Raw genomic sequence first — 26375 nt, 5'->3', positions numbered from 1 at the left:
GTCATATTGCTGCTGCTGACTATGGTGTTCGTTAAAAAGTTCCTGTTTGTTCAGTGTTCGGAAAACCTTTCTGCTGCCTAAGGCAAAAATTGAAACTGCGCCCTCCCCACCCCTCCAGCCTTACTGTTAAAGGCCTACTGTGATACATTTGACTATAGAGAAAGCACTTCCACAATGGAAGCGCTCATTTTTCATAGCCCTGCCACCATCACTACTTGTCTCGCCGCCTGAGGCAATCGCCTCCATTGGAGGGGCACCCCTGGCTGTGGACGAGTGGTCGCATTAGCAATCCCTTGTCCTCATACTGTAAAGGATATCACTGCATGTAAATACAGTGGCCTCCTCCACTAAGCAAGCGGCCGACCTGCTGCTCCTTAGCACATGTAAATGCACCTTTAAGAATCTTCTGTCCTTGGATGATTAGCCTCCATGTCCAGAGGCAGTTTCTAAAGGGAGGGAGAGCCGTGTAAAGTTAGGCATTTGTTTTGGTGCAATTGCTCTGTCATGCGTTATGACATGGGATCCATGTGAGGATTAAAGGGAGTCTGTCATCAAAGTTTCACCTTTTTAACCCTTCCCATAGCTTTCTAGCAGCCTTACAGTTAATAAAAACGTTACCTTTTATGAGCAATCCTGGACTTATAAAACCGGCAAAAAACATCTTGGTAGCATATGCAAATGAGGGCTCGCAAGTGCCCAGGGGCAGCGTTACCCTCATGGGTGCCCAGCTAGCTCAGCCTTATTGTCTTCCCCCCCCCCCCCCCCCCCACCCATTCTTTCCCTCTGACCACCCATCTACCTACTTCTTGTTTCGCCGAGATCCCGCTCCTGCGCACTCAGTCCGTCGGCCGCCGCATGTGCACTGCGATGCCCATTCCTTGTACGGCATCACGGTAAGTAATGCGCATGCGGCGGCCGACTGACTGAGTGCGCAGGAGCGGGATCTCGGCGAAACAAGAAGTAGATGGGCGGTCAGAGGGAAAGAATGGGCCGGGGGAAGCGACAATAAGGCTGAGCTAGCTGGGCACCTACGAGGGTAACGCCGCCCCTGGGCACTTGCGAGCCCTCATTTGCATATGCTACTAAGTTGTTTTTTGCCGGTTTTATAAGTCCAGGATTGCTCATAAAGGTAACATTTTTATTAACTGTAGGGCTGCTAGAAAGCTATGAGAAGGGTTAAAAAGGTGAAACTGACACTGCAGCGTACTCAAGTTGTGTGCAATAGGTGTTTCTGGGTGATGTAGTGCAATATACACTAACCTGGTACAGCTGACTCTCTGCAAGGGCAGGTATAGGTAGAAATAGTTCGTGACGCCAGTGCCAAGTAAACGGTGGCACGCCGTTTGCGGATGCAGGAATAAATTGAGGAAACGTAGTCTTAAAACAGAACTCCAACTTTAGTAGTTTTGCAAGCAGAGACAATAATGGAAATGCAGTTCCTTAGCATACAGTCGATTTTGCAATTCGGTCGATGCAGGCAATTCAGTTATAGCAGGGTAATTACAGAGTGTTGAACACAGGACTTGCAGCACAGGAGCTTGCACTCTAATTCTGTCTGATCCTGGAATACAGCAATTCTTCACCAAGGCCCATTAACCTAGTTCTGGCTTTATATCCTTGGCTATGGCTTTTTATAAGTACCTCCTCTGTCTTTCTGAGTACCTCTGGCTTTCCTGATCTTTGCCTCTGTCTCTCTCAGCTTCTGGACACTTCCTCAGGCTCTAGAAACTTCTGAGCTGTGGTCTAGACTGACTTCTGCACTCCACACTAGATCAGGTTACACTGACTTTCCCTTCCTTGTCTGGCCCTTATATAAACTAGGGCTCCCTAGCTCCCTCTAATGCCTAAGAGCTGGAATGACACCCCTAGCCGGCCTGTACTTGCAAGTTTCATAGCAACAGGGAAATACATGCATTACATTACATGACATTTTATAAAACTGACATATACCAACTTCCCCATAATTAAGGAGGGACGACAGCACACCAAGTGACCTTTGGTAGTGACGGGTATTACAGTTCCCGTACACTACATACCCCACTGCTTTAAGCTGAGTACGACCTCGTACTCCATCCTGGGTCTCCCAACTGGAATCTCTATCTGAAATAGAAAATAGAGACATGCAGGCATACATACATGTAATTCATCTGCATTTACATTCACATCAGGTCCAATTGGCAAAAGTGAAGTGTGGTGACAAGGGGCGTCGTTCTCTTCTCTCAGGATAGTGAATGGAACGGGGGCGCTGACCTGGCACAGCGTAACATTATAACCAGGATAGTCCATAACAATGAATAAGTCCATAATAAAACAGTAGAATGGATAAAACAGTATAAAAGTTCTTGGAGGCTCAAAGAACAAACATGAGTCCGTACCCAGGTTATTTCTTATTAATCACAGAGGCTCTCATGCGGTGGAGTCCATCTCTGGGCACATTTCCTTAGTATGAAGTTGCACAATAAAATGACAGCATAATAACGGAACTACCCAGGGGTTTCCTGTGGGTGTAGCACAGGCAAGGGCTCACGTGGGGGAGTCCATTCTTGCGCACAAATGTCCAACAAGGTATTGCCCGTGGCAACTGTTTGGGAGGAGACACCACCAGAATAATCAAAGTCTCCTAAACGGACTGGTGGGCGTCCCCTGGTCATCCGGGTAGACCTTCTCAAAACAGGGGTCTCCTCTCCCCTTAGCAACGAGGTAGACGAGAGAGGAGCAACAGGAGGGTCTCCATCCGTGAGACCTTGGTCAGGAACAACTGGAACAACAGGAACAACTGGAACAACAATATCCACTAGAGGGGGAACTGGACCCGGAGCATCTTGAACCGGCTCTGCTGGAGGTGAAGCTACAGTAGGTGCCGGAGCAGGCACCAGCAAGTTCAACCAAGGTGTCAGAAGCCAATGCATGGGATCAGCGTCATACCTCAGATTACTAACAGCCTGCATAGGATCCTCGGGCTGTATGGCTGACTCTGACACCGGATATTCTAATCCAGAACTCTCGGCACTAGGTTCTGGCGTCAGGCAGAGTTTCAACCGGTTTCGGTGTACAATTTGGGATCCCTTGTCTTCCCGGGTGATCTCATAAGTGTGAGTTCCAACATTTGGGATTGCAGTGACAACATAAGGACTTCGCTCCCACTTACTGTCCAATTTGCTGGTACGACGGTTATTCTTTAACCATACCACGGCCCCTATGGTCAAGGGTTCTGCATGGGCTGCCTGATCATAGTCTCTCTGCTGTCGGTCTCTAGCAAGGTCCATACGTTCCTGAACAATGGCTTTGGCTGCATCTAATCGCCTTTGGTGCTCAGCAACCCAGTCGGTGTTAGGTAATGGGTTAATGCAATCAGGCACATGTATGTCCAATGAATGATCAGCAGGCAATGTCCCTTGGCGCCCAAACATCAAGTAAAAAGGGGTATACCCGGTGGAACAATGTATGGTATGATTGTATGTGAACATGAGCTGTGGCAACAGACTGGGCCAGTCTCCTCTGTTTTCAGGAGGCACGGCCCTCAGCATCTCTATCAAGGTCTGATTCATTTTTTCACATAATCCGTTACCTTGAGGATGGTAGGCCGTCGTCCGGATCTTCTTACAGTTGTGTAAGCGGCACAGTTCATGGAACAGATGGGACTCAAAAGCAGGTCCTTGATCGGTGAGGATCTTTTCTGGACATCCATAGGGCAGGAGAAAGTGCTTCCAGAACATTTCGGCTGTAGTCTTGGCTGTCTGGTCTCTCACAGGCACTGCTACAACAAACTTTGTGAAATGGTCAATAATAGTCATGGCATAAGCATACCCTGAGCGACTAGGCTCCAGTTTCACATGGTCGATGGCGACAAGTTCAAGAGGACGGGTACTTACAATGGGTCTCAGTGGTGCCCTCTGATCATGGTGCTCACTTCGTTTCAAGGCACAGGCTACACACTCTCGACACCACTTCTCCATGTCTTCTCTCATGCCTACCCAGTAAAACCGCTGGCGGATAGTAGCTTCAGTCTTTTGGACCCCAAAGTGACCGGATTGATTGTGGTACATCTCCAACACCATACCTGCATCTCGTCGGGGTATGAGAATCTGGTGCACTCTCTCGTTGGACACTGGGTCTAGGCTTCTCCGTAGCAATAGGCCCTTTTGTATGAAGAGTTGATGGCGCTGTCTCCACAATTTGATAAGCTCAGGATCTGCACTCTTACGCCGGATCCTCTCAGGGGCTCTGCCACTAGTAATGAAGTCCAACAACTCACCCAGCACTCTACTTTCAGACTGTAGTTTCACCCACCTTTCTTCCTTAGGTTCAGGCCTACTGGAGGGTGAAGGAACTGCAGCTCTGTTATTGGTAGCTCGAGCCTGATCCTGTTGAGCAAATTTGTTATAGAAAGCCGGCATCTCTACATCTTCCCAAGCATCTCGCACATCATCAGGAGCTGTCTCTGTGGGAAGCCTGGATAAAGCATCAGCGTTATCATTAGTACGTCCAGCACGATACTTTACAGAGAAATTATAGTTGGCAAGGCGAGAGGCCCATCTCTGCTCCAAGGCCCCCAATCTAGCTGTATTGAGATGTGCCAGAGGGTTATTGTCAGTGAATGCAATGAACGGGGTGGCGGCTAGATAATCCTTGAATTTTTCTGTCACCGCCCACACTAATGCCAGGAACTCTAGTTTGAAGGAACTATAATTCTGGTCATTTTTCTCAGCTCCTTTCAGGGAGCGGCTTGCATATGCTATCACTCTCTTTTCCCTCTTGGATCTGGGCTAACACAGCTCCCAGGCCTCGCTTGCTAGCATCGGTATAAAGATGGAAAGGCTTGCTATAATCTGGATAACCTAACACAGGAGGCTCGGTCAGTTTCTTTTTTAGCAATTGGAACGCTATCTCTTTTCTCATTCCACTCAATGGGCACAGGAGTTCTAGGACTCTTTTTGGGTTGCCCCCTCAAGAGTTCCTGGATAGGATCAGCTATTTGAGCAAAATGGGGGATAAAACGTCTATAGTAGCCGGCAAAACCAAGGAAACTCCTCACCTCTTTGACGGTAGTAGGAACCGGCCAATTACAGACAGCTGCTAATTTATCAGGGTCAGGTTGCACTCCCTCTCCGCTTACTACATGCCCCAGGTATCTTACTGCCGGCTTGAGCAGGTGACACTTGGATGGCTTTACCTTCAAGCCATATTTGATAAGGATTTCAAATACTTCTGCCAAATGTTTCAGATGGTCTTCATATGTTTTTGAATACACAATGACGTCATCTAGATACAGCAGCACTGTTTCGAAGTTTTTGTGACCCAAACACCGTTCCATTAGTCTCTGGAAAGTTCCTGGGGCATTACATAGCCCGAACGGCATACAATTGAATTCAAACAGGCCCATGGGAGTAGTGAAAGCAGTCTTTTCCCTATCCTCGGGGGCCATGGGTACTTGCCAGTAGCCGCTGGTCAAGTCCAATGTGGAGAAATAGGCAGAAGAGCCCAGAGCAGTTAGTGACTCCTCAATGCGGGGCAGTGGGTATGCATCTTTGTGGGTTATTTGATTTAATTTTCCTATAATCCACACAGAAACGAATACTACCGTCCTTCTTCTTTACAAGAACCAGGGGTGCAGCCCACGGACTACGGCTGTCCCGGATCACATTAGAGTCTTTCATCTCTTGGATCATTTCCTTTACAGTCTGATATGAAGTAGGTGGTAAGGGTCTGTATCTCTCCTTGATAGGAGGATGAGAGCCAGTAGGTATGGTGTGTTGTATGGCACTAACCTCTCCATAGTCAGTAGCATGCTTACTGAAGGCCTGGTGGTGCTCCTTGACAAGCTGTAGAATCCCTTCTTGTTGATGTTGGGGGGGTAGTCTCGTCCCCTACATGGAGCTCTTCCCACCAGGGCACTTGTGGCTGGGTCACCGGCGAACATCCGCTGACTGCAGCTGGCGGCTTTTCTGTCACTGGAAGACGAATGACGTCTTGGAAGGACAGCTGGGCAACACTGCAATGCTTAGTAAGCGCAACAGGATGATTACTCAGGTTAATCAGACGGACAGGTACTTTACCTTGGGAGACGTTCACCAGGCACTTGGCAGCTCTCACATAAGGATAATCCTCCATCTGGATTGGTTCCACCAGGGCTGGATAATCTCGGCCTTCGACTCCCAGGACAGCACGACACCACAAAAGAGTTTGAGAATTAGGAGGCAAAGTCACAGGCTTAATATCACGGATCCTGGCAGTACAAATTTCTCCTTTCCCATTAGCAAACCTCTGCTGGGCACTTAACACAGTGATAGTCTTTTGAATCACCCTCCTGGATGCAGAGGAAGCAGTGGGCAAAGTCTGATGTAATACAGCAAGTATTTCTGAATAACAGTTTTTGAAGACATTGGTGCCTAGAATGACAGGATGTCCTCCTCTGTCACCGGCCTGTACTACGATCACTCCCTGTTGAGGCAGGGTTACTTCTCCCACCTGCAGGGTGGGTTCCCAGTATCCATGAACCTTTACTGGTTTGCCATTGCTGGCGATGATTTCCACCCAGGATTCAGGCGGTTGGGTCAACTGGTTGGTGTCCCAGAACTTTTCAAATGCAGGCAGCTGAATAGTAGTGACCTGAGACCCAGTATCTAATAGGGCTTCAAAGGGGATCCCGTTGATCTCTATATTGATTTTAGGATGGGATCCTACATAACGTGGCATCCAATTTGGATCCTCTGGACCTAGTGTTCTACCTCCCGAGGGGTGGTCCTCAGCCTCAGGGGTTGCCCGTTTAACTGCCAGCACGTGGATTCTGTGTCCCAGCTTTTTGCAGTATGTACACACGGGCTTCTTGCGACCTCTATTACGCCTCCCAGGATCCCTGGGGTGAGTCTCTTGGTAAGGAGGTGGGAACGGCCTAGGAGGTGACAGGAATTCTTCATCTAGCATTATGGGTTTTTCCCATTCCTCTATTTTTCTGCACACTTTCTCTAGACTTTTTTAGTGAGGTGATTTACTTGCTCTGTCAGCATGGCAATAGTATCAGTAGCTGACACTTGAACAGCTTGGCCGGCCTCAGCCTGGTTAGTGACAAGCGTTTTTGGTTTGCAGGCTGATGACTCAGATAGGGCGCTCAACTCAGGAGATACTGTGGACCCCAGAATTTTTATAGCCAGTTCTTTAAAGTCCAGAAAGGCACTGTTAGGGTGCTGGGCGGACAGCATCTTTAACTGGGTCCTTATTTGTTCACTAGACACCCCGGTGATAAATTGTTCCCTCAGGGTCTGGTCCCGGTTATCAGCCTCTTTGGGATCTATCTGAATTACAGCCCCTAAAGCCTCCTGGAGTGATAGGGCATAGTCACGGAGGGACTCACCGGGCTTCTGTCTCTTGCCAAAGAAGTGCATCTTTATCTCTGAGGCAGTCCTAGTTTCAAAAGTGGCCCTGAGGCGGGTGAATATCTGTTCTAGAGTACTCCGCTCAGTAGCAGGCCAGGATAACACTTCCCTGCGGGCAGCCCCCTCCAGTTGCGCTAGCATGATTTCCATTTGCTGGTCGGCATTTATAGGGTATAATCGGAATAGTGCCAGCAACTTTTCTTCAAAGTCCCGTAGGGTATGGGTCTCTCCCCTGTAGCGAGGGAACCATGGAGCCCCGAAATAATAAGGCATGGTAAAGGGCATCATGCTGGGGGCTGTCGGTTGATTAGGAGCCGCAAGCTCTCCTGGGGCCGGCTGCTCAGGCACTCCTGGCTCTGACATAGTAGTCTATTGAGAGGTGACCGCTGGCGACTAAAGGGGCCGATACACTCCCCTTCCCTCCGGTTACAAGTGCTTACCGGTATCGCTGGTCTTGCGCAGGCCAAGTCTCGCGAGATTCCGGACGTCCTGAGACCGCGGTGACGCAGGAGAAGCAGGGCCGCGGCGGTGCGATGATGAAGAGGGGCGGGACTCTCTGTGTCTTTGCAGGGATCCGCCCACGAAGGTCCTCAGCGGCGCGGGAAACTTTACTCCAGGCAGCCGGTGGCCATCTTTAGCAAAACGCTGTCCATTCACTGACAGCAAGCAGGATTGTAAAAAGTCCACAAAACCACACTCCAATGTGGCGATTTTCTTCCTCTGTGTAGCGCAACACTGCACAGCGCTTTTTAGAGGTTTTTGGTACACTTTGGGTACGATTTTCAGTCCACAAAGTCCACTTGAATAAAACAGGAAAATTGTCACTTTGGTCACAGGGCAACTGTATAAGGCACAAAGTTCACGCTTCTTGCACTAGAAAGCGTGCGTATCCTGTTCGTGGAACGCCAAAAGAGATGTGCAGCGTACTCAAGTTGTGTGCAATAGGTGTTTCTGGGTGATGTAGTGCAATATACACTAACCTGGTACAGCTGACTCTCTGCAAGGGCAGGTATAGGTAGAAATAGTTCGTGACGCCAGTGCCAAGTAAACGGTGGCACGCCGTTTGCGGATGCAGGAATAAATTGAGGAAACGTAGTCTTAAAACAGAACTCCAACTTTAGTAGTTTTGCAAGCAGAGACAATAATGGAAATGCAGTTCCTTAGCATACAGTCGATTTTGCAATTCGGTCGATGCAGGCAATTCAGTTATAGCAGGGTAATTACAGAGTGTTGAACACAGGACTTGCAGCACAGGAGCTTGCACTCTAATTCTGTCTGATCCTGGAATACAGCAATTCTTCACCAAGGCCCATTAACCTAGTTCTGGCTTTATATCCTTGGCTATGGCTTCTATAAGTACCTCCTCTGTCTTTCTGAGTACCTCTGGCTTTCCTGATCTTTGCCTCTGTCTCTCTCAGCTTCTGGACACTTCCTCAGGCTCTAGAAACTTCTGAGCTGTGGTCTAGACTGACTTCTGCACTCCACACTAGATCAGGTTACACTGACTTTCCCTTCCTTGTCTGGCCCTTATATAAACTAGGGCTCCCTAGCTCCCTCTAATGCCTAAGAGCTGGAATGACACCCCTAGCCGGCCTGTACTTGCAAGTTTCATAGCAACAGGGAAATACATGCATTACATTACATGACATTTTATAAAACTGACATATACCAACTTCCCCATAATTAAGGAGGGACGACAGCACACCAAGTGACCTTTGGTAGTGACGGGTATTACAGTTCCCGTACACTACAACACTCCCTTTAAAGGATTATTTATTTATTTTTCCCTTTGGTGTAGTAATTTCTTGAATAAACATAGCATGAAAAAAAGGCAATGTTGCTTTTTTATTTTTTTTACCATTTTGTCCCTGAGACTTAAAAAATGAATAATTAGAATCCACTCTAATTTTAAATGGGAAAACCCCATGTGTCACACACAAAAAAATCAATTTGGAGTATGTAGCATTCCAAAAAATGAATATTTGCTCTGTTCATGAAGGGGCAAAAAATCCCTGGTCATTAAAGGGTTAAGACCCCACGCATTCTTGCTTGCATACAGCTATTCTTTCCAACTCCCCCATACACATACACACTCTGACTGGGGGAGTCCCTGTCGGATGCCTGTGATGGAGACTTATTGACTGGCAGAATGATGGATTAGGCAGGATAAAAATCAACATGCCCAATCCTTCCCCGACATCCTCTGTGAGAGGAGACTAGGGAAGCCTCCATACACAGAAGATGGCCGTCTGGTCTTGCCAACTTGTTATATGTATGGGGGGGCCTTAATTGTATGGCCTGACGGTGCTGGTTGCCACATGATTTTGTGGTAGTCGTGCAGTCATTAGTTCCTGTGGGCGGTCATGACCCACCAGCTGCACCATCAGGCCATACCCTTAGACATAACCTGTTACAGAAACTGTCTAAAAGGAAAACAGATTTTGTTGCCCATAGCAACCAATCACAGCGCAGCTTTCATTTTGTAGTCTGAAAGCTGCACTGTGGATGCTATAGGCAACCGTCTGTTTTCCTTTGAGTCTCCCTCAGTGTTGTACAAGCACTATGTGTCCTTCATACCTGCAGCAATGAGACCTGATCTGTGGTTATGAAGAATAGCCTTCTATAGGCAGCTCACAGGTGCTGGGCCATAAATCATCACATGATTTCACAGAGGAAATTGGCACAGTAACCACAAACCTTTACATCTTGGCCCCCAAAAAATGGCGTACATATCAACCATATCCAAAATGTATAACTGAGGCTAAATGCTTCAGTACGTTCTTGTATACCCAGGGCCTGATCAGGGTTTCTGAAGCCTCCTGAGCAAAACATTGGGCCACACTTATTAATGTGAGTGCACCTAATTGTCAGAAATTGGACCAAAATTCTTAAAGCAGGCCAGCAAAACAATACTTGCCAACATTGGGAACACCCCCAAAATTGACTGGAAGCACCCACTTATGGGCAGGGCTTGTATAAGGCGCACCCATTTTGGCCTGACACGGCCTGAGACGTTCTAATTTTCAGGCAAGTCCCTGCAAATTTGGGACTGTTGGCAACTATGTTCTACATGCTTGCCAACGTTTCAGCTGGTAAAATTGTGACTTATAAGCCCTGCCCCCAGGGAACACTCTGAAACCACCCAGAAACACCCACTTGTGGGTGGGGTTTGCATTAGCCTGCCCATTTTTGGCCAGGGACACTGCAAATTTGCCAGAACTGACTCTGAAAATAAGGGCAATCGTAGAAAATTCAGGACAGTTGGCAACTATGCTTCTATACAGTCTAAAGGTGCGCCAGATCAGTATGATCCAGCAGCAGTGTTTCTTGCTAACAAAGCCCACCTACTTTATAGCTCCTCCCACCCAGCTTGTTACATAGACACACCCCTATCACTGCCCCGCCCATGGAAATAAGACAGAGCTGCATGGACATGGTCAGGTGACCACAGCCCAGAATGGGAGAGGAGCAATAAAGGTAAAATAAATTAATTACAAAATTACAGCGATTTAAAGGCTGATGCAAACTGGAAAACCCCCTTAAGCGCCCTCATACAGTGATGCCACCTTATTCCCTCATTGAATACTCATCCTATGTTCCCACACTGAATAGTTCAGGGCCAGTCTGTGCTATCCATGTCTCAGTGCAGCAGGTGTGGCGATGTTGCTCATCTCGCCTGCTTGCACTGAACCGCCATTGGCAGGGTAATGGTGGTGGAGAGAACTTGTGGCTCCTTGCTTCTACACTATATTCTGAGGAACGCAGAAACAGTTGAAGCAGAGCTACAGAGCTGTACAACCTGTTATAACCTGTGGAGGACGGCGACAGATTCTCCTTAAATTTAGACCATTTAGAAAACTTGCCTCCATGGCCAAAAATTGCTGGATTTTTGCCCAGAAAATTAGGTGTGAGAAATTGCCGCCAAAAAACACACGTACTTCCAAGGATAAATGTTCTTTCTAAATCTATCTTAACTTTTTTTTTTTCTCATGTGAGTCAGTAGTTGGATGAATGGGTAAAGACCTGCACATGCTCAGTGACACCCTGTCTGAAATACCGTCCATGAGAAGACCGATCACAAGGACTGCATTGTGAAGGCAGCAATGAGTCACACCCAACATGTGGTGCATAAACCATGGCCAAAATTACAGTTCCTGGTCTGACCCGTGTGTAGAGACGATTGACTAATGATTCCATGATTTATATCACGCAAGTTCGAGAACTTAATGACTTTCATGGTCTAAATAAGCCTTCTGGTCCTCTCCTCCTAATACTGTGTGAGGTCCACTGTAGGGTTTAGGGAGGGCACACAGCCATAGTTGAGGGGTGCTAATGTAGGTGCCAATAAGCTACCTTAGAGTGTTTAGATACAGGGTTGGGACAGGACAAAACTTCAGATCACTAAGGGAAGGAACAGTTTGGGTTTTGTTTTTTCAATGGCTTTAGTCTGAGGCCCATTGGTAGCTAATGACTTTTGTTTTCAGGATGCACACAGGTCATGGTGAAATTTTGAAAAAAATATCAAATTATCTTGTGAAGGGTTCAATAAACAGGGCTGGATTTTTTATTTCATTTTCCAGAGCATAGGAGCTCCTGATCCGGTTTTCTTCAATAAGAAATCCCTTAGGTTATGGTAGTCCAGCAATTTTTTGTTGCCTCCATAGTCCAGGTATAGGTGCTTTTTTTTTTTTTTTTTTTTTTTTTTTTTTTTTTTAGGGTTTATGTAATGTTTTTGTCCATATAGGGGCTCTATATACTCCAGTATATATTGGTCCAGAAGAAGCTGAGGATGTAGACTTGTATGGATTGCATATCATTCCTGTTTACCGTGTGGGAGACAATGTTAGGCAAATACAACACTGGGGACTGTGGTCTGCTGCTTTTGTTCTAAAGTTGAACAGATGTCCTCCTCTGCATTAGCAAATCTGTAGGCTACCACCCACAAGATGAGACTTCCTAGGGACACAACCAATTTTGCAATGCTAGAAAAATACCCCTCCTGCCATGAGGTCAACTGTTCTAACAAAGAACGGGTCTCGTTTCCAAGTCATGTTTGTATTCAGGCCGGGAAACATAAGGTGTTGTACAAAGCACATCATTGACCCTTGGGGGACTTTACAGAATACCCCACAGTGATCACCATTGATTCCTTAATAAATTCTCTTCTCATTTGATTTGGTAGAGATGGGATCAGGGATAAGCATCTGGCAGAACTGTTTCTGCTAAGAAAAATTTGTCGAGTCCCTGTTTCTCCTAATGGCAAATGAGAGAAGTCCCCATAAACCTGAGACTTGTGGAAGACCCTGCCAAAATTGGTGCCAACAATATGTTCAGGTCTATGTCCATCTAACCCAATCTTACATTAATAGAGCTCTTTTGACTGGCATAATCCCACAGCCTAAACTGAAGGGAATGGATTTCACATTCGCTTGCTTTCATCAGAGGTGCCTTCAGGATCATTCTGGAGGCACCTCCTGACAGCTCTTGGCACAAGGTACTTGAAGATTCTTTCCGTGTATATCAAAAGTTTGGTTAGCAAATCTGAAACACTCGAGGAAGTTGTCACCAGTAAGACATCAGAGTAACTGGACTGTATTTCTTCTTGAAGGCATTTGGGGCTTTCCCAATTAGAGAGAGCCCATCAGATGACTATGAAAATGTCCTGGATGAATGAGAACCTTCATACATTCAAGGAAGGTTGAACCTAGTAAGAGGTCCCACTAGCTATATAATGAGAAGAGATTGAGTATGTGGCCTACTCTCCTCACACAGTTAGGGTCCCAATGGTTGGTCCTCACTGAACAATGTTTTGTGGCCTATCCTGCTGCTGTATTTGTTAATGTAGATCAGGGATGCCCAACCTGTGGCCCTCCAGCTGTTGCAAAACTACAATTCCCAGCATGCATGCACAGCCTACAGCTATTAGGGCATGCTGGGAGTTGTAGTTTTGCAACAGCTGGAGGGCCGCAGGTTGAGCATCCCTGATGTAGATTAAGATGGAAGAAAGCCTGTTCCTAAATTTACTGCAAATTGTGTGATTGTATTGTATGTTGGACCCCAGAGACATCCAAAATATGACTGTTTTGCAAAACTGTCCTCAAGAAAAACAATGTTTAAAGGGAACCTGTCACCAGGATTTTGGGTATAGAGCTGAGGACATGGGTTGCTAGATCACCGCTAGCACATCTGCAATACCCAGTCCCCATAGCTCTGTGTGCTTTTATTGTGTAAAAAAACCGATTTGATACATATGCAAATTACCCTGAGATGAGTCCTGTATGTGAGATGAGTCAGGGACAGGACTCCTCTCGGGTTAATTTGCATATGTATCAAATCGTTTTTTTTACACAATAAAAGCACACAGAGCTATGGGGACTGGGTATTGCGGATGTGCTAGCGGTGATCTAGTAACCCATGTCCTCAGCTCTATACACAACATCCAGGTGACAGGTTCCCTTTAAATCCCCTTAACAAAAGACCACCACCTCTCCTGACCTCTTGCCCATTTTAGTAAATTCCATTATTCCCCATGAAATCAGTTCTGCAGCATTTTTATTTATAACTCTACATTGTCGCTCTTCTGTTATTCCTCCTACAAAGTTTAAGAATAAACTGACAACTGGGTGTTACTGTTCTCCTTGTTAAAGGGGTGTATCCCTACAGTCTGACAATGGTAGCACTGATTTGACAGTCAGCTTGTGCAGGGGACACACACAACACCCAGTTGCCTGTTTAATTATTAAAAATTCTAGTAAGAGTAACCTAACATACTAGATTATCCAGAATTGTTATATTATGGGGAAAGCAAAGTATGTATTGAACCAGACATGTCAAAAGATAAGACTTCTTTAAAGAGGACTTTTCACCCCTCCTGTTTAGTATCTACTTGCATCCCCCATGTACTGACAGTTCTGGAGCATCTATTCTTATGACTCTATGATGTGCCATTCCCTTATGATTTCTACTAGAAGTTGTGACTGAATTACTAGCAGTTTGTAGGGAAGGTCCAGATGGGTGTTAACCACACCCCAACTGGTAACAACCATCTGGACCTTAACTAAAAACTGCTAGAAATTCATTAATAACTTCTAGAAGTAATAATAAAGGAATGGCATAAGTCATTAAAATACCTTTTTCAGAATTGGTATTACATGGTGGGGGGATGTAAGTAGTTACTGAAACAGACCTGTCCGGCAAGGGGACAGTTCCTCTTTAAGGAAATCCTCAAGATAGGGTTCCTTTTAGGATAAGTTTGGGAAATACTTTCCTGACCTTTACACACAGTTTATTTGATGTGAAAGAAATTCCAGATTCTTATAACTTGTATTACTGTGATTTGTTGCAGCCCATCCCATTTACCTCTATAATTGCTGGTGGCCTGCGCCCCGGGATGATTGTGTGTGTTCAGGCCACGCTCCCTAGTAAATATAACAGGTAAGTCCAATCATACGGCCTTATGTAAGATTTGTTCAAAATGAATTTTTATTTAATAAATGAAAAGAATCTCATCGGGGTATACACAAAAATACGTCTGGAACACAATAGCTGAGCCTTTGGTAGCATCATTGTCAGTGTGTTGCCCACAGGTAGCAGTGAGCATGCTCTGGATAAGCTTTCAATCCATAAGGGAATACAGGCGTCCATTTTACTGTGAGGCTTATAGTTGACGATTGGTCTATGAAGGGTGCTGTCTTTAACAACCATGCCGTAAGTTAAACCAACAGTTCAGCCAAAATGACCCATTGGTCTCTGCTGTGATCTGTGGCCTGGTCTGGACCTTCACTGAAGGGATACAGGTCTCTCAATTACAGCGTCCAGTAGTCGCTGAAATAAATCCAACTTGGCTAAGCAACTTTTCATTGGTCTGCATCTGTCACCCTTGTATGTTAAAGGTTGGCAGGAAATGGTTTCCATTGACCTTTTTGGCTGACCAAAATCTCTGGTGTATGGCCACATTTAGAAGCTACTTTCTTTGCCTGGCACTGAGAATCTGGCCAAATCATGTAGTGGGGAGGGTTGGAGGCATGACCTTCTCCACCATTCTGGGAACGCATCATCCCACCCACTGCTTATCGGAGGTGTGGTTTCTACTTCTTTGCCTTCCTATCTTGCTTGCGCTACGATTTTGGTTTTATGTATTGGTATTTTTCATTTTTGGTTTGGTTAAGGTTTGCTGTCAACTTGGCTGCTGGACAGGATGAGCCTTCAGACATTGGCTTCCACATGAGCGCTCGATATGATGGCCGTGACCGCGTCGTCTTCAACTCAAAACAAGGTGATGTTTGGGGAGAAGAGGAAATTAAGCGAGACATGCCTTTCAAATCTGGGAAAGTCTTCTTCATCATGATCGAGGTGACTCGCAACAACTATCAGGTAAGATGCACACAGGCATCATATTGAAGATATCGCTCTGAGACTACCTGTCCGTGCACATCTTCCTCATCCAATCCCATGATGGACATCTTGGTCTGGCCAGACTCAAGTTTGTTGACCTCTGGTGCAGTTTGTCTTGGGACAAACAACCTATCCACAGGATATGTGTGACGAATACTATACACGCGCCCCCCCCCCCCCCCCCCCCCAACGCTATGCTGGGTACCCCTGACAGTCCGTGTTGCTGCTTTCTGGAAGGAATGGTAAGGCATGGTGCTCCCCAATGGGAAATATGTCCAGACAGTCAGGGTCTGCAGTAAACCAGTGTGCTGCTTTTAATGGAGGAAAGGTGCTGAGCTGGCTTCTCCAGTCTCCTCCTGGGCAGAAGAAGGCTTTGTGCTGAGGAAAATCCACCAGTCGTCCATCTGGAGCCCTGGTCAATGGGCTGGTGACCCAGGGTCTGTGGCTCAGCATCCTTATCGGAGTCCTCTTCTGATGGTCTCTTCTACTAAGCACTGGTCCCTATCGACAGATGACTAGGGGCTCTGAGTGATATTTATTGAATTTGTCGGAGGGGGGCGTGAAGAATCAGAGCCTAAACAGATACAATGTTACAATTTCTGTCATAGACTTGTATAACGCTTCAATGCAATAACCAATAGAGCTAAACCTGAAGTCTGAAGGTCAATTTATTTATTCCCCTCCCCCCCCTTCCACAGTGCAGACAAAGTGTAATACCAGTGCAAATGAACAGGATATGTTACAATAAACATATATAGTGCACACAACAGCATAAATCGCAGTGTAAATAAAGTAGAGAGTTGATGGATTTGCATAGTAGCAAAAAGGACAAATGTCCAAAGTACCCTACCCTTGCTCCAGGGCACTACAGTGGGCATGCGTAGACCATGCTCCATTCAGTGTGTATGGGACTTTCTGAGATGGTTGAGTACAGTGCTTGGCTAGCAACATCAGGCCTGGTAGTGAATGAAGGGATGGCCACACATGCGCACTACCATAGGGTATGTGCAAAAAAAACATTAATGGAGGAGTCGCCCTTTAACTACAAAGCCTCTGTACGTGATGCTGAACATGTGACACAATTGCTCATTCCTGCGCATTCTCCTCCACATTATCCAGGTGTTTGCTAATGGTGAGTCTTTCTACGAGTTTGGATACAAAATTCCTCTGGAGAGAGTGAACTGGCTGCGAGTGTCTGGAGATATCACCGTCCAAGAGCTGAGCATTGTGGGCAGTGGACCTGGTGTAAAGGGCGTAAGTATCAATGAGCAATTGTGACTCCAGAGTTATCATGGAGAATGTAGGTACGCAGCTCAAATATTAAATCCACAAAAATGTGACTGAAACAAGCATCCATCCCTGACCATATACTAAGGGCAAATGCAGCAAGACTCCCAAACATACACAGCCAGAAATGGTATCTGGACCTCCATGTTCTCACTTTCAGCAGAGGTCCCTGCAGTCAGACATTCCCCCACCAATCAGACTTTTACTGTCTTTACGTCATCTTTTATACACGGGCAATAGATTATCTGTCTAAGGCAACCCCGATTACATTAGAGTGACTTGTCTGCCTCAGTATCTACTCACATCCCCTATGTAATAACCATCATTTAGCATCTATTCTTTATTCCTGCTAGACATTATCAATGAATTACTAGCAATTTGAAATGAAGGTCCAGCTGGATGTTACTAGTTGGGGGTGGGGTCCCTGCACGGTCTGACACTGGCAGTCCCGCCCTCAACTGGTAACGCCGATCTGGACCTTTTATTGCAAACTGCTAGCAATTCATTCATAACTTCTAACCGGAATGATAAAGGAACGGCACAACATAGTCATAACTCTGGAGAAGATATTCTCATTACAAGGGAAATGCAAGTAGTTACTAAAATAAACATGTCAGGAGAGGTGACGGCTTCTCTTTGAATGACCTTGCTTGGTACTTCTGTACCGTCCAATTCTAAATTCATTTTCACTCAGGTTATAGGGTTACCTGGAGTCACTCTTACATTCGCCAGTTATCGAGGACGAATGCTTGTTCCCTCTAATTGCCCTGTGTAAAGGATCTATCAATTGCCTAATAAATGAGCATTTCATCAAGTGAGAGCATCTTTGATGCAGCCCTTAATTCTGTGCAGCAGACTGTCCTGTGTAACCAGCAATCTGTGCCTCCGAAGCAAAAAATCTGTATGGGGACAGTAACGATGCATGTAGTACAGGTGGTTGCTGCACCTGCAGCTCTCACCTCCACTCAGTTCGGCACTTTATTGGGAATGAATTGTTCGTTCCTGATAATTGCCTGGTCAGTCAGCTCGTGTATAGGGGCCATGGCCTGAGGATCGGGGCAATTATCTGGGAAGAGTATTAATACAATGTATATTTCGCATAATTGCTTCATGTAAATGTGCCACCAGTGACTGAGCAAACTCTGCCAATAAAATCTTCATTTGTGGGCATCTCTGTATCTGATCAGTGGTGGTCAGACTCCTGGCACCCCTACTATCCTCAGCCTAAATAAGGGCTCATTCAGACGGCTGTATGCTGTCCGCAAAAATACTGAATGCTATCCGTTTTTTTGCGGATCCGCAAAAAAACAGATCTGCAAAAAGATAGCATTCAGTATTTTTGCGGACCCATAGACTTCAATGGGGCCATGTCCTGATTTTCACGGACAAGTATAGGACATGTTTCATTTTTTTTGCGGAACTGTGGAATAGAAAAAAGCCCCATAGAAGTGAATGGGTCAGCATCTAATCCGCAAAAAACGGATCCGCATTTTTGCAGACAGCATACGGCCGTCTGAATGAGCCCAAGGTCATAGGGTTGGGGGGTCCTGCCTCTTAAACACCTGGTGGGCTCTGTGTGTAAAGGTAAACTGCTGCCTTGGAAAGAACAGCTGGTTCCATAGGGAACTTGTTTTTTTTTTTGTTTTTCTGGAATGGGCGTCTGAATTAGAAGAAAATATTAATCTGATAGGACAATGTGGTGTGTTTTTTTTTTTTTTTTTGTACTAATCATTGTGTATTCATTTCAGAGTCTCGTGTTGTCGGCTGCACAGTCCAATCTCGTGGTCAGTATATAGGGGTAGTAGGTGGGAGGGGTAACTATTGACGTCATTTTATTTAGAAATTGGGAACAATAGTAAAAAATGTGCCAGACTGTTAAAGAGAATGCCTAGATAATGGAGCAGCAGATGTAAGGCTTCTCACGGTTTTTCCTTATTTTCATACAGCCTATGATGGGACCTCCTATTGCAAATCCAGTAAGTACTCAGTTCTTCCTATTAAAACTCTTAGGCTACATTCAGTCTAGTGTTATGTGGATGCATTTTAGCATCTGTATGTCGGCCACAAATCCCGGCCTGACCGTCAATTTATTAATTTTAACTTATGAGGCAGTTAGCTTGGGTCATTAGACCCGCAGTCGGGCAGAGATTTGTGGCTGTTGTACGGACGCATAGGCTCACATTGCCATCTGAATGAGGCCTTGGTTGGTATTCGCATCAAGAGTTGAGTATGATTCTCGCCACTGAGTGAACTTGTAATGTTTTTTTTTTCCCAGGCAGTTCCATTCTCAACATTCATCAGAGGTGGGATGATCCCAAAACGCACTGTGGTGGTGAAGGCAATGGTAAAATCTAAAGCCAAAAGGTGAGGAGCAATGATGTTACTGATTGTGTGATAAGAGAACGCCATGAAAGACTGATGCCTAGTTAAGGCCATGTTCACATGCATAGGGTTTGCAAATCTGACCTATCGGGGGCAGAAGTTCATGCTTGCACTTGGATGTCCTCTGGATTTATTTTTTCTGTGCAGAAATATCTAAACATGGGTGTGGAAGACCTGCATCACATCTAATTTGGATTGTTGCACAAATCCTGAACCAAAAAAACCTTGTGAAATCCAAACAGATCGTTATGTATAAGTGAATAGGGTTTTTACTTAGACTGAGTTCACCTTTTGGAGATGATAGAATAGATAGATACTCCAGAAAGTGGACGGTTTATTCACCCAACCAGCAGCAACGTTTCAGCTCTCTCTATGGAGCCTGTGTGTATGTATGTATGTATATGTATGTATGTGTGTATGTATGTGTATATATATATATATATATATATATATATATATATATATATATATATATATATTTTTTTTATTGGCCTTTATTAAAAGTGTTGAACCCCTGTCTCTGTGCAGCCTTGAGTTTCTCTTGTAGCAGGATCTGCATTTTCACTCTGCTCCGTCAGGCAGTTCAGCTGATGGCTCTCTAACCTTATAAAAAAAAAAAGCATTATAGCTCAATTATCTTCTTGCTGATAAGGATGTGGCTTAAATAGGTGTTTATGAACTTTTTATTTTTTGTCACAAGTTAGCGGAAAATAATGATTTATTTTATTTTTTTTCCTTACAAAGTCTCATATTCCACTAACTTGTGACAAAAAATAAAAACTTCCATGAACTCATTATGCCCATCAGCGAATACCTTGGGGTGTCTTCTTTCCAAAATGGGGTCACTTGTGGGGTAGTTATACTGCCCTGGCATTCTAGGGGCCCAAATGTGTGGTAAGGAGTTTGAAATCAAATTCTGTAAAAAATGCCCTGTGAAATCCGAAAGGTGCTCTTTGGAATGTGGGCCCCTTTGCCCACCTAGGCTGCAAAAAAGTGTCACACATGTGGTATCTCCGTATTCAGGAGAAGTTGGGCAATGTGTTTTGGGGTGTCATTTTACATATACCCATGCTGGGTGAGAGAAATATCTTGGCAAAAGACAACTTTGTATAAAAAAATGGGAAAAGTTGTCTTTTGCCAAGATATTTCTCTCACCCAGCATGGGTATATGTAAAATGACACCCCAAAACACATTGCCCAACTTCTCCTGAATACGGAGATACCACATGTGTGACACTTTTTTGCAGCCTAGGTGGGCAAAGGGGCCCACATTCCAAAGAGCACCTTTCGGATTTCACAGGGCATTTTTTACAGAATTTGATTTCAAACTCCTTACCACACATTTGGGCCCCTAGAATGCCAGGGCAGTATAACTACCCCACAAGTGACCCCATTTTGGAAAGAAGAGACCCCAAGGTATTCGCTGATGGGCATAGTGAGTTCATGGAAGTTTTTATTTTTTGTCACAAGTTAGTGGAATATGAGACTTTGTAAGGAAAAAAAATAAAATAAATCATTATTTTCCGCTAACTTGTGACAAAAAATATAAAATTCTAGGAACTCGCCATGCCCCTCACGGAATACCTTGGGGTGTCTTCTTTCCAAAATGGGGTCACTTGTGGGGTAGTTATACTGCCCTGGAATTTTCCAGGGGCCCTAATGTGTGGTAAGTAGGTAAATGACCTGTGAAATCCGAAAGGTGCTCTTTGGAATGTGGGCCCCTTTGCCCACCTAGGCTGCAAAAAAGTGTCACACGTGGTATCGCCGTATTCAGGAGAAGTTGGGCAATGTGTTTTGGGGTGTCTTTTTACATATACTCATGCTGGGTGAGAGAAATATCTCGGCAAAAGACAACTTTTCCCATTTTTTTTTTTTTTATACAAAGTTGGCATTTGACCAAGATATTTCTCACCCAGCATGGGTATATGTAAAATGACACCCCAAAACACATTGCCCAACTTCTCCTGAGTACGGCGATACCAGATGTGTGACACTTTTTTGCAGCCTAGATGCGCAAAGGGGCCCACATTCCTTTTGAGGGCATTTTTTAGACATTTGGATCCCAGACTTCTTCTCACGCTTTAGGGCCCCTAGAATGCCAGGGCAGTATAAATACCCCACATGTGACCCCATTTTGGAAAGAAGACACCCCAAGGTATTCAATGAGGGGCATGGCGAGTTCATAGCAATTATTTTTTTTTTTTTTTTTTGGCACAAGTTAGCGGAAATTGATTTTATTTATTTTTTTCTCACAAAGTCTCCCTTTCTGCTAACTTGGGACAAAAATTTCAATCTTTCATGGACTCAATATGCCCCTCACGGAATACCTGGGGGTGTCTTCTTTCCGAAATGGGGTCACATGTGGGGTATTTATACTGCCCTGGCATTCTAGGGGCCCTAAAGCGTGAAGAAGTCTGGAATATAAATCTCTAAAAAATTTTACGCATTTGGATTCCGTGAGGGGTATGGGGAGTTCATGTGAGATTTTATTTTTTGACACAAGTTAGTGGAATGAGACTTTGTAAGAAGAAAAAAAAAATTTCCGCTAACTTGGGCCAAAAAAATGTCTGAATGGAGCATGACAGGGGGGTGATCAATGAGTCTATATGGGGTGATCACCCCCCTGTCATTGATCACCCCCCTATAAGGCTCCATTCAGATGTCCGTATGTGTTTTGCGGATCCGATCCATGTATCCGTGGATCCGTAAAAATCATACGGACATCTGAATGCAGCCTGACAGGGGGGGTGATCAATGACAGGGGGGGTGATCAGGGAGTCTATATGGGGTGATCACCCCCCCCTGTAAGGCTCCATTCAGACGTCCATATGCGTTTTGCGGATCCGATCCATCTATCAGTGGATCCGTAAAAATCATGCAGACATCTGAATGGAGCTTTACCCCCCTGTCATTGATTACCCCCCTGTAAAGCTCCATTCAGATGTCTGCATGATTTTTACGGATCCACTGATAGATGGATCGGATCCGCAAAACGCATACGGACGTCTGAATGGAGCCTTACAGGGGGGGTGATCACCCCATATAGACTCCCTGATCACCCCCCTGTCATTGATTACAGGGGGGTAATCACCCCCCCTGTAAGGCTCCATTCAGACGTCAGTATGCGTTTTGCGGATCCGATCCATCCATCAGTGGATCCGTAAAAATCATGCGGACGTCTGAATAGAGCTTTACAGGGGGGTAATCAATGACAGGGGGGTGATCAGGGAGTCTATATGGGGTGATCAAGGGTGAGTAAGGGGTTAATAAGTGACAGGGGGGGGGAGTGTAGTGGTGCTTGGTGCAACATATTACTGAGCTGCCTGTGTCCTCTGGTGGTCGATCCAAACAAAGGGGACCACCAGAGGACCAGGTAGCAGGTATATTAGACGCTGTTATCAAAACAGCGTCTAATATACCTGTTAGGGGTTAAAAAAAATCACATCTCCAGCCTGCCAGCGAACGATCGCCGCTGGCAGGCTGGAGATCCACTCTCTTACCTTCCGTTCCTGTGAGCGCGCGCGCCTGTGTGCGCGCGTTCACAGGAAGTCTCGCGAGATGACGCGTATATGCGTGACTGTGCGCAGCGCTGCCACCTCCGGAACGCGAATCTGCGTTAGGCGGTCCGGAGGTGGTTAAGATCTTCACGGGATGTTATTCTTCTGCCACATTGCAATGGATCACTTCTACCATCCCTTCATACAAACTCCTCCAGGTGAATGGTACAGAGCCCAGCAGCGGCACTACATTCATCACCTTTCTAATGGTTAGGGGGGGCCATGCCCTTAGAGGAAGATTCTCATATCAGACTTTTTGCTCTGCTTGGACAAGGGGGCTGATGACCACCTTTTTAGGGGTCAGAAGAGAGGCTTACATGAGGTCCTGTAGATGGCTATGCCATAAATCTTTGGATATGTCCTCGTGTAGCAGAAATGCTGTGGATCTTTCTGTAATGGATTTCCATGTGGACAACAGTGGAGAATTTTACAGTAGCAGCCAAGTGGATGGCATTTTAAAGACCTTTACATGCGGTGGAAAATGTTGACCTTGGATGTGGCTATTAAATAGCTTCTCTTTAACCCAACTACACCCCCCCCCCCCCTTCCCAAGCTAAAATAAAGAACCCAACTCACTTATTCACCTGCACTGTGAACCAGAAGTGCGACGTCTCCTACGTGATCGCTGCTGCAGACATTGACTGGCCGCAAAGGATCAGTGGTCACATGCCACACGGTGACATATCACTGCTGAGGCCAGCGAATGGCTGCAGTAGTGCACTTGACCAGACGGCACACTTCCGATGCACTGCAGCGGGGACTGGAACGCTGGTGAACAGGTGAGCGTATTCAGGGCCATAATTAATTTTAGCTGGGGGGATCAGACATCTCTACTCTTAGTAAGGCTCCATTCACACGTCCGCAACCTGTTTTGCGGATACACGGATCCGCAAAACACGGAAAGCGGCAATGTGCGTTCCGCATTTTGCGGACCGCATTTTGCGGACCGCATATTGCCGACACTAATAGAATATGCCTGTTCTTGTCCGCAATTGCGGACAAGAATAGGACATGTTCTATTTTTTTGCGGAAACGGAAGCACGGATGCGGAAGTGCGGATCCGCAAATGTGGATGCGGACAGCACATTCCGTCCCCATAGAGAATGAATGGGTCCGCACCCTTTCCGCAAAATTGCGGAAAGGATGCGGACCCATTTTGCGGACGTGTGAATGGAGCCTAATGCAGACTATGGAATCTGCAGCAAAAATGTAGCATTTTCACGATTAATTCTGCAACAAAATCCACAGCGGAGCCACAATATGTGGCTGTACCCTTTAAAATGGCTATACTCGGATTGTGCATATGTTATCAACAAGTAGAGGCGAACAAGAGGAAATAAAGGATCGGACATGCTGAAATTCAATCTGCCATTCAGGGAGTTTAGCCGGATCCCCATATATATTTGATGGATGATGGCACCAAAATCGCCACCATGACTATGAAAGGACAGTCCATGACTTCAGTTTTCAATACGCTCATTCTAGGGCTCCCAAGCTGTGACTTTATTTAGGGACCACCAGTATAGGGTCTCCTAACTGGTGTCAGGGTCTATTTCATGTTTTGATAGGTTACTTTTGGAGCATGCCGATCAATTATAATTTACTAACCCATTTATCATGTTTCTCCAGCTTAATCATTAATCTTAAATCTGGTTTTAACAACGACATCGCTTTGCACTTGAACCCTCGTCTTAACAAGAAGACCGTGGTCAGGAACAGCTTTGTAAATGGAGCCTGGGGACAGGAAGAGCTCGAACTGCCGAAAAATCCCTTCAAAGAAGGAGAATTCGTTGATGTGAGTCACTGGGGAAATGAAATCTAACGTAGAAATGAATAGGAGCTAAGCTGCAGTACCCCCGCACAGCCACTACACTGGGGAAGGAACCATGTGCTTCTGGTTCGTTGCCTGAAACGGCTAAATGTTGGACCCCCCACTGACCTGACACTGAGGACCTAGCCTGAGCATAGGCCACCAATATCTACATACCAGAATACCCCTTTTAAATGATAAATTCACGGTTATCTAAATCCACCACTAGAGGGAGCCAAAGAACTTCCTGCATACTGATTTTATTATTGAGCTTAATGTACAGTATGATGTAAGCGCCATCTAGTGGTGGCTGCAGGTAGCTAGCATGGTATCCTTTTTAACTATGGTTTTGTGAAAGGATGTAGGGATTTGGAACTTTGCATTATCGTACAAATCAAGAAATGAAATACAAAATGTGGACCTAAGCAGGACATGGTGTTAAAAGCTTTCCTCTCCAAAGAAAAGTGCACATCTGAATGATTTTTGGTTCGGCCAAAGTACTAGTTTGTTTGTAGCAATAAATAACTTGAAGGGGTTGTCCCACTGCAGTAACTGGGATTTATCCTGTAGAGGAAGTGAATACAAGGCACTTACTAATGTATTGTGATTCTCCATATTGTTTCCTTTGCTGGCTTGATTCATTTTTCCATCACATTATACGCTGCTCGTTTCCATGGTTACGACCACCCTGCAATCCAGCAGCGGTGGTCGTGCTTGCACACTATAAGCAAAAAACACTACCCCATGTCCGCTCCAATGGTCCCAGCCACCCGAGATGCTGACTTTTTCCTATAGTGTGCAAGCACGACCACCACTGATCGCAGGGTGGTCGTAACCATGGAAACGAGCAGCGTATAATGTGATGGGGAAAATGAATCCAGCCAGAAAAAGCAATATGGACAATCACAATACATTAGTAAGTGCCTTGTATTCACTTCCTGTACATGATAAATGCCACTTACTGAAGTGAGACAACCCCTTTAAGATTTGTCTTGTTTCTTCCAGATTTCTATCCGCAGTGGAGAAAAGCAATTTAAAGTCTTTGTGAATGGCTGGCACTGCTTCGACTACGCTCATCGGCTCTGGAATTTGCAGCAAGTAGACAAGTTGGAAGTGGAAGGAGATGTTAAAATAATTTATATCTATATCTAAGTCTTTTCTCGGTCTCTGCCCATCACCTATATCTTCATATGAATGATTAATGTGGGCACAAAAAATAAAAGAATCACTTTACCTTTTTTATGGATCCTGAAAGCAGAATTTTCTTTCCTTGCCCATAATGTTATGGGGAACGTTTTATCTTCCAGCAGATCACCAGTCAATGGCCCAGGTCCTTAGTACAATCAATCCCGGGTTTTTCAGGTCGGCTTCCACCTAGTTGGTGACGCAATGAATACCTAGAGGTAGAGATGTGGCCATCATCCATACAGATGTTCTCCTGGATTGTGTAACGCCTGGCCAACTGCGCATTCATTTATATAGAGGATGGGGTGGGGGAAGCAAGAAAGAGAAACCACAGATTCTGAAACTCATAGTGAATAATATTTTAGGGGTAAGAGACCCCTAAAATGG

The 26375-nt window shown here is 45.4% G+C and overlaps 1 protein-coding gene across 1 annotated transcript in view; it reads left to right on the top strand.

Annotated features, from left to right (window-relative positions):
- Window positions 1-26042, top strand: part of LOC120978268 (galectin-4-like) — a 32501-nt gene extending 6459 nt beyond the window's left edge. The window contains exons 2-9 of the mRNA XM_040406500.1: window positions 14719-14807; window positions 15542-15746; window positions 16887-17021; window positions 18803-18838; window positions 19001-19030; window positions 19330-19418; window positions 24623-24788; window positions 25809-26042. Of these exons, the coding sequence (XP_040262434.1) occupies window positions 14719-14807; window positions 15542-15746; window positions 16887-17021; window positions 18803-18838; window positions 19001-19030; window positions 19330-19418; window positions 24623-24788; window positions 25809-25955 (897 nt within the window). The 3' untranslated portion in view covers window positions 25956-26042. The remainder of the gene's footprint in view (window positions 1-14718; window positions 14808-15541; window positions 15747-16886; window positions 17022-18802; window positions 18839-19000; window positions 19031-19329; window positions 19419-24622; window positions 24789-25808) is intronic.
- The last annotated feature ends 333 nt before the right edge of the window (window positions 26043-26375 follow it).

Source organism: Bufo bufo, chromosome 8 (genome assembly GCF_905171765.1).
Source record: "Bufo bufo chromosome 8, aBufBuf1.1, whole genome shotgun sequence".
NCBI classification, from domain to species: Eukaryota; Metazoa; Chordata; class Amphibia; order Anura; family Bufonidae; genus Bufo; species Bufo bufo.
The sequence above is the reverse complement of the archived record's forward strand: the minus strand, read 5'-3'. Positions and strand labels throughout refer to the sequence as shown.